The sequence below is a fragment of the Pteropus medius genome, unplaced genomic scaffold (genome assembly GCF_902729225.1).
Source record: "Pteropus medius unplaced genomic scaffold, Ma_sr-lr_union100, whole genome shotgun sequence".
NCBI classification, from domain to species: domain Eukaryota; kingdom Metazoa; phylum Chordata; class Mammalia; order Chiroptera; family Pteropodidae; genus Pteropus; species Pteropus medius.
This window is the reverse complement of record NW_024351073.1, coordinates 3,037,581-3,051,817: the sequence shown is the minus strand read 5'-3', so window position 1 is coordinate 3,051,817 and position 14,237 is coordinate 3,037,581. Positions and strand designations below refer to the sequence as shown.

Sequence of the window (14,237 nt, the reverse complement as noted above, 5' to 3'; positions counted from 1 at the left end):
ATTTTCAGTCAAGTTCTTCCTGTGTGGTGGCAGATGGCCACCAGGCACTGAAGACTTATAGATGACTAGTTTCGCTCTCCAATGGAGAAGAGTAGCTGTTTCTTAGTGGACCCATCGAAGTGTCAATATTCACTCTGATTGGCCAGGCTAAAGTCTCTCTCCAGTCTCTGAGCCAGTTATTGTGGCCAGGGAGAAGAATACAGGAATTGGTCAGCACGTGTCATGTTCTGAGCTCTGGAAGTAAGAACTGATGGGTCAGTTAGACCTGAAGTGCATGGACTGAGAGTTCAAGAGTGTTGAAACGTGAGGTGCAATCAATGGAAAAGTGAGAAATGTTAAAATAAAAAATAAATAAAAGTTGCCTACCATAAGGCTCCAGGCCAGTGATCTTCACTGAGGATAATATGCAACCCTGCCATTGAACAGATTTGGTAGACGAAGCTTGGAGTGTTCTTGGAGTAGAAAAGATTCTGATTCTGGTTCCAAAAGTAGTTAAAAATATAACGCTGGAAAGTCCTAAAACCTTAGCTTTTTCATCTATACAACTTGGAGTGAAGCGTAACATTTCTAATTTACTTGTCTGACACCAGCAAAGCAAAATGTAATACTTCAGAATTTTGAAAAATGCCGAGGTTTTTGTTTGTTTGTTTGTTTGTTTGTTTTTTTAATGGTGACTTAGCAGAATATCTGTGTAACCCCCAGCGAAGGTGTTGGTGGTCATTTATTATTAACTTTGTGCTAAAGCGTGTATTTTTTTAAAATTTATTTCATGTCTGGAATATTGTTAAAAGGTAGAAATTAGTTTTTTAACCTGTGTGCACAAGTGAAAGTAGAAGATAAAAGAGAGTCATTAGATTAAGAACCAGAAGAACTGAGGGAGTTGGCTCTGTGCAGGTCACCTCCCTTCCTGAAATCTCAATGCCTCTCATCGTTTTTCTTTCCCAAAGCAGAGCCTGAGACAAGGACTTGGATGCAAGTAGTTTTAGAAAAAGGAATGAGAAGTGAGGAGAGTGAGACAAAGAAGGAAGACGCATAAGTATGTGTTACTGAAATCACTTCTGTAGGCAACGGAGGCTTCAGAAGAAGCTCGATTCCATGGAGACTTCTCTGAAGTGTACAGAATTCCTGTCAAATTTGCCTATCAAATTTACCTGTCAAAAAGACAGGAGCCATTTACCCTCTGGCTTCTGTCCTCCTTTGTTGATTGAGAGTTCCGCTCCCAAGGGTATAATTCCCACCCTTCTAGGCTCAACTGGCATGTGGATTAAGGAGATGGGGCATGGAGATCCTAGGAGAGAAGGAGCTGTGATATGAGCATGGTAGATGCTTGAGGTTGGATACCGGTCATATAAGGCAAGTCTGAGCTCACACGGAACTCTCCATGCCCCTGCCGCTAAAATCAGTGGGACAGAGGTAACACAGGCCCCAGAGGCATTGACTACAGTGTCCGTATCTGAAAAACATGAGTGATAACTCCTTCCAAAGTTATGGTTGGCAGAATCATGTGAAATCATATATGAAAAAGAACTTCGTAGACATTAAAAACCTGAAAAAAAGTGTCGGGTATATATGGCTGTTCTGTACCTATCTTTAATAATTATAATTCCTCTCCAACATAAGTGCATTTTAACATTCAGAACTGTCTCTAACATTTGAGGAGCTCAGGCCCCAAGTTCTTATGTATAAATATTTTTAAATTATACACCATTCTAACAAACTGTTACATATGTTTTTATGTTTATATTGACGTATATACCTTCACAGTGTCTTGGAAAGCTAGCTTCCAGTTTAGAATTCTTGGACACCTTGGAGTTCCAAAGGGAACATGGTAGAATGTCAGCTCCTGATTCCTGCTCTCTACTAGGAATTCTGCCTCTATTATCTTTTCCAGAATATGTAACTCCAGTCAAGTGATTTTTATTTTAGAACCTCCATTTCCTCATCTGTAAAATCAAGTTAATGTGACCCTCATTGCAGGGTTGTTGGTCATAGATCTCACATAGTGTTTATACATAGTAGACATTCAATATGCATTTGCTTTCTTCCCACCATGCCCCTAATTCCTTTTTATAAAGAAAGAAAGTGAGACTCAGTTGCTTAAGTTGCTTTGCCATGGTGAAATGACTGGTTGGGGACAGAATTAAAATTAGAACTGAAGTCTCCTGACTTCCAGCCCAGTGTTTGTTTTATGAAACATCTCTTCATGTCTGTGATCCACCTTCAGAGATGGAAGCATGGACTCAGCCCTCCCAGAGCCCCTCTGGCTGAGAATATGGGAAGCCTCATTTTAGCCTACAGTTGGCTATTGTTCCAGAAAGAAAACTTTCATAGCTTGTTGTGGCATTTACCGTTTGGCTGCAAAATAAATCCCTGCATTCATTTGTAAACATCTCAGAGTCTGTCCTGTTACAGGTGAGTGCCTGAGGATATGTGTTTAGAGAGAGCTTTCCTGGGCTCTAAATCAGAAATTGCAATTAGTGCAAAAAGGGGGTCTTCAGTTATTCTATTTTACCTGGAGAGGTCTGTTTAATGTTTAATATTGAATTCCTTTTGCCCAGATACCTCCTGTGTACAGAAACACCTTGACAATAGGTCTCTATGAACCAAAAGTTTCTCCTTATATCCTAGAGGCAGGCCCTTGGTAGGCCAAGGCTAGGAAATTATAGAAATCAGTTTATCACCAGAGATTATCTTCAGATTTCAACCTATCTAAGTTCTGTCATTGGAAGATGAGATTCCAGTCCTCTCTTTGTCTTGGTGATGCCTACATATCAGTTGTTCTTCTTATTCAATAAGAATAATGATATCAAAGGCATTGTTAGGAAATAATCTTAAAAAGTAAACACAAAAACTTAACTGGCTAATAAAAGATTGACCTGGGAAATTATGCTAGACCAGGATATGGAGGTACTGACTTCTTATCTGCTGGGTTTGGTGATACTTCAGGTGAACATTATGTATTTATGATGCTCATGTGAATCATGGGATTAGAACCAAGCAAGTTTTTGTTCCTCATCCAGCTTCTGTTTCCCCCAAAGTTGGCCTGAGGTTATTCATTATCTTTTTTGCTAACAGTAGATTTTTAATTTTTAATCAGTGTAGAAAAGATTCGAAGTGGCAAATTCTAAGTAAGCCTGCAGCCTGTAACATATTTTGCAATGTCTTAAAATTTTTTATCTGTTCTTTTACAACAGAAAAACGATGCAACAGAGGTGAAAGAATTTTTTTTTTTTCTAAATTGATACTGAAATTTTCTTTGTGGGCAGCATTGCTTAGTGTTTATTAAAATAAGTACCAAGCATAAATATAGCTACCTATATTTTGAAATATTTTGGCTATAAATATCTGAGAAACCTACCTCCTTCTTCCTAAGAATTTCCTCAGGGTAACTGCCTTTCTCATAAGCAAAAATACATATACTATCGTGGCAATGAAAACCAAAGGCTTGGAAAAATATTCCTCACCTCTGATGTTCCATTGGGGTGCCATGTGCCACATATGCTATCTATCAGGTTAGTAAAAAGTGAAAAATAGTTTTCATTTAACTTACCTGTAGTATTTATGTAGGTGTGAACTGATTGGTTAAAATTGCTTCAGAGTTTTGCATTGTCTGTTGCTGAAAAGGGTAAAGATTTTAATGGCCATTTTCAGTAAAAAGTCCACCACTGGCTTATTTTGAGTACATGTGAAAGTTCAAAATACTTGTGTGTATGTTTTAGGGACACAGGTCAAGAGATGTTGATTTCTAAATCTCAATCCAAGAAAGTTATACTAATAAATGAGAAACAACAAGGGCTTCCTCTCTTCCCTTTCGCACCCTTCTTCCTAAATAATTCTTTGGTCCTTTGTAGCTGCTTTTCATAATAAGACTTGCAAAATTCATCTTCACACAAGGCTGCTCCCAAGCCGATTTTCACTTGAGAATCTCAAGGTTATGCACGCCCAGGTGGGTTTTGAAAATTATTCACAAATCGACATTTTTATCAAAAGTCATCTATCTTTCTGTCCTATCATAAACTCTTTCTTAACCTACGAGTAACAAATGAACTTAATTAGTTTCCTCATAGGAAGTGACCCTGCAAAGGCTGTTACTGAAATGAAAATCAAGTCTAAGATTCAGAATGGAAGCTGATTATGGATTTTCCTTGAATAGTTTTAAGGGATGATGTGATTTGACTCATGGTCAAGGTCACAGACTATGAAAGTTAAAGCATTTTCTCATTCAGAATTGAGACTTAAAGTTTGATTCTTGGTTTCATCTCTCAGGTTTAAGTTTGTTCAAATGTAGAATCAGAAGACAAGAGCTGAGCTGGCTTCTAATCCTGGGGACAAGTGGCTTAATTCTAATTTGCAGCTTCCTTACATATAAAATAAGGCTGGACAATTTGACTTCTAAAATCTGGTGACTCTGATTTTTTTATCCTCTTGACAAAAGTGAGGCAGTATAGATTGGTGATTTATATACAGGCTCTGGTCAAGACTCTAGCTAGACTCTCTGGTCCAACCCTTACCGCCCCCCACGTTTAAACCATTTGATCTTGGGTGAATTATTTATGTCTCTTCTGTGAGCCTCAGACAGAAGGATGGGGCTGATAATTTACTTACCTTATAGAGTTACTGTGAGATTAAATGAGTTGATGCACATGAAATGTACAGAACAGTGCCTGGCACATAGTAAGTGCCTAATTAATGTAAACTCTTCCTATTTATGGATTTTGTGATAGGTCTTTTCTGCTTTTCTAGATAGCCATGTTCTTTCTTGGCCAGAAGTCTTTATGCTCGCTATTCTCTGCCAGGATAGCTCTTCTATCTCTTTACTTAGCTACTCTTGTTCATTCATTAGGACCCTTGCTTAATTATCACTTCCTCCAGGAAGCCTTCTCTGAACTTTTGGCCCTTCTTCAGACTAGGTTAGGTACACCTACAACATTTACTTGCAGCACTCATCACACTCACATTTAATTACCATTCAGAGTCTGTCTTTCTCACCATAACATGAGGGCAAAGTCTGACTCCCTTCCCTCTGTGGAATTCAGCCCTTAGCACAGAGTAAACATAACTCTTGTCAAAAAGTCCTGGCGAACATTTGGAGACAGTCATGGCACTGAATCTAGAAAATGCCAACAACTAGATGGAACCTTCTGCCAGCTTCCTAACCTCTCTGAGCCTTACTTCCCTCTGCTGTAAAGTAGGATGACAATAGTGGCTACCTAGGAAGGATTGTGAAGATGAAAAGATACATGTACAGCACTTTGAAGAGTGGCTCAGGGACAATTTTGTTTATGTTGGTTCTTTTTCTTATCCTGAGCCACGTGAAAAATGGAAATGTATTGCCACACTAGCCACACGGGGTTCAATGAATCCTTTATCACTAATCTCAGAGGCCACAACAGTAACCAACATCCTACCTCACCAACTGCAGGAATAAAAGCCAGACAAAACCCCAACAAGTGTCTGCAAACACATCTCTCTCCATTGTCCCCTGACAGGGTGTTATTTATTGCCTTTGTTTCTCATCATAAAAGGAATATCAGTACATGGTAAAGCTTCAAATAATACCTAAATGTATAAGACTAACTGGAAAGTTCCCACTGTGATTTTATTTCACACGGAATACTAACTTATGTTTTAGAGTTCTTTATAATATATAAGTGAATAGCCAACTTTTTCTAATAGCCTTTTACTAGAATTTATACCAATAATTGGCCAAATGGCTGTAATATTTAACCATGAGGTAGCACTGTGTTGGTTTTCCTACCCCTAAAACTATAGGACTTAAAAATTTAACTAATTGTTCTTACGCAGTTAATTAATTTGGAAGAGAGTGGGGGCAAAAAAACCAAAATTCTGCCTTTTTTTTTTTAAGAAAGTGTTTAGGAAGTTATGCTTTTTAAGTATAAACCTTCCTTACCACCAGCAATATATTTAGAAATAAGCAAGAATGGGCTTGCTCAGATATCAGCTTAGATTTCATGTTAACACGTGGTGCTTCACAAAGAATTCTTTTTTCTTACCTTTAGTTTCCAAATTGAAAATCTCAGAAGCACCTTCCATACTGGTGCCTGGTCCCAGAAATCCTGGCAGCTGCCAAGTTCATCCATCCAGGCTCAAATGGAAGGGCGATTCTGAATGTTTTGCAGAAGTCTGACCAATAGTTATACAAATTGATCCTTTAAAGCTTCAATCCCTCGGACCATGAGCGGTCTCAATGTAATCTCTGGTCAGACTGATGAGAGTTGACATAAATTGAATTCTTGTGTAACAGCGTTGGGAGCCATTTGTAAACTGTAAATGAAAGTGTGCTCGTCTGTTGCTCTGCCTGGCACAAAACACCAGCTGAGTTTATTACTCCAATCTATCCAGCTGTTTGTCATTTGGTTGTGTTGAACCAGTTTGTAAATAAAGAAAGAAGGCTGAAAGCTGAAGGTCAAATAACACATTTTTTTTAAAACTATGACTTATTAGTGGTTTTGGACTTTCTCTGCAATTCATTTAAGCGTAGAGCAAATGCTGCATAAAATCAATCTGTAGAATTGACAGAGAAGTGGAGGCTTTTCTGAGCATGAGGTTTTCTCCACCCCTGTTGTGTTCGCCCTGGATAATCTCCGGGATCATGTCTCTTCTCCTAGAACAGAGTGCTTAACCTGCAGTCTTGATCCTCGAGAGGATCGAATTTGAGGGGCCCCTGGACTGTTGTTGGACAAAAATTACATCCTTAGTTTCACCAACCGAAGTTTAGCATTTTCTTCAAATACAAATGTAGGCAACAAACATACATAGGCGAACAATACCTAATTGGTATTAGCAATTCCTGTGACTTTGTCACTGTTAGAATCATAGATATTTCCTTATCCCATTACAATTGTTGCACATATCTCAAAATACCAGCTATGCTTACCACCACTTTAAAATTATTGTAGTTATTAAATCGATTGCTAGGTATTGTTATTTAACTTATTAATAAAGAAGTACATCTATGAGTATATCATATTTTTTAATAATTGTTTTCGATATAATTGGTTTTCTTTGTGAGCCTATGTATTTTATTTAATTCATTGAAAAGTATTCTTCCAAGAGAGGGTTCGTAGGCACAAACAAGGTAAAAAATTGTTGTTTCAGACCAGGGGTTGTAAAACTTTTTCTCACAGGGTCCAATAGTAAGTATTTTATGCTTTGTCAGCTGTATAACCTCTGTCTCAACTACTCAGCTCTGCCATTGTATCAGGAAAACAACCATAGACAATACCTGAACAAACAAGCATGGTTGTGTTCCAGTAAAACTTTATTTATGAAACCTGGAAGCTTCTTGGAAGTTTGTCACCCCTTGGTTTAGAGCATCTTGTTATTCATAGGGTCAAATTTTGAAGCTATTTCAATTCAGCTCAATCACCCTTTATCGGATACTCACTAAGTACATATATTCATCCAGACAGGTACTACTGAGTGTCTTCTATGTGCACATGATACATAGAGCTCATGTTGCACCTGTCCCTCCCTCACCACAGATGCTCTATTCCTTTTCAGTTACCCAAACCGAAATGCATTCAGAATCTAACTTAAGTTCTTCCTGGTACTTGTAGACTTTCCCCAAAATTTCCCTTCACATTTACCCATTCAAACATAGATCTTAAAATATGCTATTTTGTACCAGCTTCCTACTGATCTTTAGATGTGTTATCTCCCAATTAATCATAAACTCCCTGGGAATGGAACTGTTTATAGTTACTTGGAGCCTCCAGAATATAGCTTCTGTGATGGATACCTCATTGATAATCATTAAACACTTGCCAATTGACGAACCCAAGACAGCTGCCTGCTGGGTTTGATGGTACCAAGAAAAATGATTGTCCACTAAAGATGAGGTTGGCAATGGGAGAAGTGGTTAAAATGGCAAAAGAAAGAAAGGAAATAAAACAGAAAAATATACTACCCAGTGGTTCTGTGACTTTGGATAAATTATTTCCTTCAGTGTCCACATGGGTAGAATGAGTGACTCTTAGTTACCTAGACCAATGACTCTTAAAGCTTTTGAGAACCCGATAGAAGTAAGGACACTTTGCTTAGAAAAACGAGATGATATTTGCACATAAAATCTTGCATGTAGTTCAGACCAAATGACCTCTGAGGTTCCTAGTGACCAGGCTGGATTCTACCTTGCCAGTGGTGATGCTTCTTTCCACCCGAATGAACCAGTGAGTGAGTCTTGATTACTTGAATCAGCTGACTGAGATGGGGGTAGTCACTGGTGACACATTACATGTTCCCCAACTGAACTCCCCTGCCCAGCCACATTCCAAAGGTGTTCCACTGATCTCCTGAGAAACAAGATGCCCAACTCAGCCCTTTCTCACTATTTGGAAAGTGCTTGCAGTGCCCACCCTCCTAGTGGTTGCCCATTTTTACCTGGGATGGCAGCTCATTCTTAGCCTGCTTCTCTCCCTCTAGCCTTTTCATTGTTGGAAAAATTGGCAGGCGAGTGTTGCTATGGTGATTTAACTTTGTACTTAGAATAAAATTATTTTCTTTAGATGAAAAAGATAAAGCTATTCTTTGGGGGTGATCTAAGACAATACTTTTGCCTGGTTATCTCTTTCCCAACCTCACCTTTGCACTTTTGTATCTTGAGAGACTCTAAAAACATTTAAATGCAAAACCCATGACTAAATCAGAGGCAAAATGTTAAAGGTTTTGAACTGGTATTCAATCTGCATGAGCTTTCCTCTCTCACTCTATATAATGAAATTAAAGGTTAATGATTTTAATCTCTTATTTGCTGAAAATGTAGTTTTTTTTCCTGCATTAAGTGAACAAATACAAAATAATCACCCTTGTGGAGGCAGGGGGCAGGGAGCTGTAATTTTTACATGAAGATTGTTGCAGATATTTGCCGGTAGCTGTGGGTAAACAATGGCATCCAGGGCAGTTACCCGGTCATTTCCTCTATAAATGCCACAGGGAAGCTTAGCAAAGAATAACAGGAGTGTTTTATCTAAAGATCACATCTTTTCTGACTTTACCTTTAGGGTATTCCCCGTGGCTTTCTTTTGTGAAGTGATTTTATTCTAATTTGAGTTTGTAAATGTGTTTTCTTTCACTCACTGAGGTTTTCTCTTTGATGACAAAGTTAGTTTACAGGAGAAGTCCATCTTTAGGGAAAAGATATCAAAAAAGAGAAACAAATTCTACTTCCCCCAGTGGTCATGCCCTGAGATCGCTGCTTCTCCAAGCCCGTGCATTTTTATGAGATACGGGCCCCACAAACTACTGGTCTGCATGGTGAGCCCAAGGAAACATCTTTTACTGGGCTTAGGACTCCATTTGGCTTTTAAGAATTCCTTCTAAGGAGAAACTAGCCAAGCACTCACTACCTTGCCTACAAATCTGAATATCATCCAAGCATCTTCTTTCAGAAAAATCAGACTCTATTTCTTTGTCTGATAAGTTGTTCATAAAGGAATAACCTCAATTTTTTTGCTTCCTGCCTTCTTCTGAATATCTGTGAGCAGAGATGTTTACCAGTAGAACAACTGAGAGGTGGTCAGAAAGCAAGCTAAAGGATGAAGAGCTCCCCAACCATTATCATCCCAGTTTTTCATGAAATATCAAGGATCTTCTTAATCTAGCCTTCCCCTACCAACCCAAGATGGCCTCGCCACTTATCAGCTGTGTGACCTTGAGCAAATTATTTAGTCATTTTATGCCTTAATTTCCTCTGTAAAAAAAGGGGTGGGGGAGGAGTGTTTATTTAATATTAGTATCTGCTGCAAAGAATAGTTGTGAGAAGTAACTGAATTAAAATATTAGAACAATGCTGGGTCCAGTAATTGCTCCTTCTGGTTTTGCCATCTGCAGTTTTGGTTATTCACAGTCAATCATGGCCCAAAAATATTACGTGGAAAATTTCAGAAATAAACAATTCATAAGTTTTAATTGCACACCATTCTGAGTAGTGTGATGAAATCTTGTACTGTCCTGCTCTTTCTTACCCGGGACATGAATCATACATTTGGTCCAGCGTTATCTGCACTCTATACACCACCCACCCTTAGTCACTTAGTAGCCACCTTGGTTATTAGATTGACTGTCATGGTATCACAGTCTTGTGTTCATGTTACCCTTATTTTACTTAATAATAGCCCCAAAGTGCAGGAGTAGTGATGCTGGCAATTTCGATATGACAAAGAGAAGCCAGAAAGTGCTTCCTTTAAGTGAAAAGTGAGTACAGAACAATAAGATATTTTGAGAACGAGACCACCTTCACATAACTTTTATTACAGTATGTTATAATTGTTGTATCTGATTATTAGTTATTGCTGTTAATCTCTTGCTGTGCCTAATTTATAAATTAAACTTTTTCATTGGTATGTATATATAGGAAAAAACATAGTGTATATAGGGTTCAGTACTATCCATGGTTTCAAGCATCCACTGGGGGTCTTGGAAGGTATCCCCCAGGGGGGACTTTTGTACTTAATAAGAACTTGGTAAGTGGTAGCAATGATTAGATACTAACACGAAACCCCCACTCCAGTTAGGCCACTCACACTGTCCCCCAGGCACAATTATTTTCAAGTTTCATCTTGCAGTTCTTATTACCTGGAATGCTCTCCATTCTCCCACCAACTAGGCAGTCTGAACAGAGCAGCGCTGTCCAATAGAAATACAATGTAAAGTTGAAGTTTTCTAACAGTGACGTTATAAAGGTCGTAAAAAATGAGTGAAATTAATCTTAATAACATATATTTTTAACTCACTAAATCCAAAGTATCATTTCAATATATAATCAGTGAGATATTGCTTTACAATCTGATGTACGTTTTACGCTCATGGCACCTCTCAATTCAGACCACATTTCCAGTGCTGACTGGCCACATGGGCTAGTGCTACTGCATTGGAGCACACAGGGGTAGCGTAAGCAGTTGGCCTAGGGTTGCCTACTAGCTCTGGGATGTGGGTCCCTTAGATAATGGCTAACATAGGCCACGTGTTCTCAACGTGATGCCAGGGTCTAGGTCTCATTTCATCTGTGACAGTCCTCTTAGACGGATCCTTTTATCACCCCCATTTTACAGCTGAGAAAGAGACTGAAGAGGTTAAACAGCAGCTAGTAAGCAGCAGAGGCAGGATTCGATCAGCTCTGTCTGGCTCCAGAGTTCGGACTCTCCGTCCCTGTATGTTGCCTCCCAGACGGGAGCTCCAAGTGAAGCGCGGAGGTCTGCCTCCCTGCAGAGTTCTTAGCAGGACATGTGAAAATTCAGCAAGTTGGCACAGTTGCGCGATTTCGTTAAGAGTGGGAAGAATGGCCATGAGCAGAACCTTCTTCGATTTTCCCATGGCGATTTGTACAAATTAGTCACCCCATAAAACTTATATTTGTTTATTTTGTGAACAGATTGTGAGTAGATGGAATCTGTGCTCTCCTGACCTCTGGGAACGGGGACTATCAGGGGATGGCTGGTTTATGAAACATCTGGAAGGCAGAGTCCTTGAAAATGAACTTCGATGTGGAGGACCTTTTCACTGTCGTCAAGGCCGTGCGAGGAAAAGAGAATGATCTTTAAACAGTCCTTAAAACTGGCCCTAAAAATGATCTACTTGCTTTCATTGGCAGGGACTTAAAAATGATGACCTATGATTTAAAATCAAGATGACTTTTAGATAGGAAATGTTAATTCGTTTGAATAAATACTGCTTCCAGAGTTCAAATGCTGTGAGTTTACATAGTCAGCAACTTCCCTGTCCTCTGCTGTATCTCAACAACTGCTTCTTGTTTTCTTTTGTTTTTTTAATTGATATAGACCAGATTTTGACAAGAGCTGGACCTTAATCCAAGAGCGGATCCAGATGGACTCCATGGTCATCAAGGGGCTCGATCCAGATACCAACTACCAGTTTGCTGTGAGGGCCATGAACCCCCATGGCCCCAGCCCCCGAAGCCGGCCCAGTGACACCATCCAAACCCCCCGTGAGTACTGTGGCCCTTCTGAATGCCAGACCTAGCTGTATGGCTGAGCCTGCCTCACAGGGACCCACTTGACCAGGGTTTCTTAGTGCCCTGCAGGTCAGCCTGGAATGGGGCTATTTCAGCTTTTCCTGCCGTGGTTTCCCAGCCCTTTGGAAGTCAGAGAATTTCAATAGGAACACAGCCTGTTTCTGTGTACAGAAGGTCAGCAGAAGGTTTATTTTCGCATCATCCTTAGGGAATTTGAGGTCAGTTTTCTTTCACAAATACAGAAAAGACCACGTACCAAGATGATGTACAGCTTCCCCCTACCCCCTGCTTTTTATCTTTTAAGAAAATGAGTTCATTTTAAAATCACAGGATTAAAAATAATGCTCCTAGGCTCTCCAGGGATAGTGTTTGCCTGCAAATCAAGTATGCTCAGCTAAAATCAGTCCCTCTGAATGATGATCAGGGAGAATTAAAGAAATCATTGGTGTGCTGATATATAAGTGGGGGTCTGGCTGATGGCATAAGTTCATTTCTGTCATAATGTCTCTAGGGAGCTGGGAGAAGCTTGGCTATCTATCAGATCTCCTGGGGATTTTGAGAAAAGTCAGATTTGGATTCTGGGCTGGGGGCTTAAGAACCTCCCACATGATTCAAGAACCTCACTTTGATTACTAGAACACTCCGCCAACTCATTTAGAAATCTTAGTCTTTTGAAAGCGGAGGCACGTTTATATAAACCTAGAACCCTGTGTAGCGGGGAGGTCTCAGAACTGAAATATTGGCACTTCTTTTGTTTGAAGACTCCGTAATCTTTTCAATTTTGCCAACACATTCCTCCACGTTCCTGTGTCTGCAGAGCCCTGCTGTCACCCCCTGGGTCCTCTTTACCCAGGAAAGGTGCTCCTGGAAAAGAGGCCTACCCGACACCGTCATTTGGCTTTCCATTGGCCAACACAGAGCCTTATTAGATTGGTTAGTGGATCTGAATTAACTCTTCCCCTCTCCTCACAAAGCACCCACACAGCTGACTTCCAAGGTCACTGCTGTTTCCCCGGGGTGGAAATTCGCCAAGTTCCCCAAGTCCTAGGAATTTTGGCTCTTCTGAAAACAAACCCTATCCGAACCTTGAATGTCAGGGCTCTTTCCTTCAGACTGAATGGTTGGGGGATATGGAGACATGAGGCCACACATGCACGCTCACACACACACACACACACACACACACACACACACACACCACGCACACACCGCCCTAGCCCCCGCCCTGTATACCTGCAACAGCTATGATCACCCGGCAGTTGTTTTACTCATCGTCTTTAGAATTTAGAAGCTAAAACACCCCAGGCATATGGCAAGAAATGAAGCTCTTTCTTTCTAGAAGAAATGTTAACGGTTCTCTTTCAAATCGAAGGAAGGCCTCCTCCTACTCTTGTTGGATGAGATCTATGCTATAACCTTGGGTTAAACTTTATGATGCATGGCGAAAAATTGGGTAACAGGAGCTGGGGTGGGCCTCGGACCTGACTGTGTTCTGAACACGTAGTTTGTCTTTTCGTATTACAACTAAGCAGGCTCTGTCTCGTGTGCCCACGCCACCCTTCCCCAGCCTCAAACTCCTCTGTTCCTGTGTTGTGAGCTGCCCCACGCGCACCTCTTTCCTTCTGTCCCCTAGTATCTCCCTCTCCGCAGAGACCAGACAGAAGAAAGATAAGAAAGAACAATTCATGCTGGTCCTGGACGTGGGTGTGGAGTCGGGAGTTAGGGGAAGGCTGTGGGGTTGGGGCATCTCTTGAACTTTTTCTTTTTGAACTGAAACACTGGTTTGGTTTTGGAGTTTCTGATAATCATTTCTCCATTGGTGGATCCCAGTTTTGTGAATTAAGTGGGATAAGGTAAGTAACATTTCGTTACAATTGGTCTCCAATGTGAAGAACAATTTTATCATTTCAAAGTAATTGTGTGCACCAAGGTGGCTGTTTCAGTGAAACTCCCAATTATGAAATAGTCTTAATAAATCAATTAACTGATTTTATATATATATATATATATACACACACACACACACACACACACATACACACACACACACACATATAGTTACTCAAATCAAGATAACAGAAATAGAATTTATTAGATGGTCTATTTCATGAATACAAAAGAATGTGCTGTAACTGGTATTTCAGTTGTGGCTTTTTTCTCGTGATCACTTATGTTTTAGAAAACCCTATATTCTAATCTATGCACACTTCTTATTTTACTATTAGTTTAGACTATTATTTTGCTT

At 39.9% G+C, this 14,237-nt stretch overlaps 1 protein-coding gene across 1 annotated transcript in view; it reads left to right on the top strand.

Moving 5' to 3' along the window:
• The window catches only part of EGFLAM (EGF like, fibronectin type III and laminin G domains), a 149,458-nt gene that overhangs the window by 66,319 nt on the left and 68,902 nt on the right, over positions 1-14,237 (top strand). Inside the window, 1 exon segment of the mRNA XM_039842625.1 lies at positions 11,799-11,965. Coding sequence (XP_039698559.1) covers positions 11,799-11,965 — 167 coding nt within the window.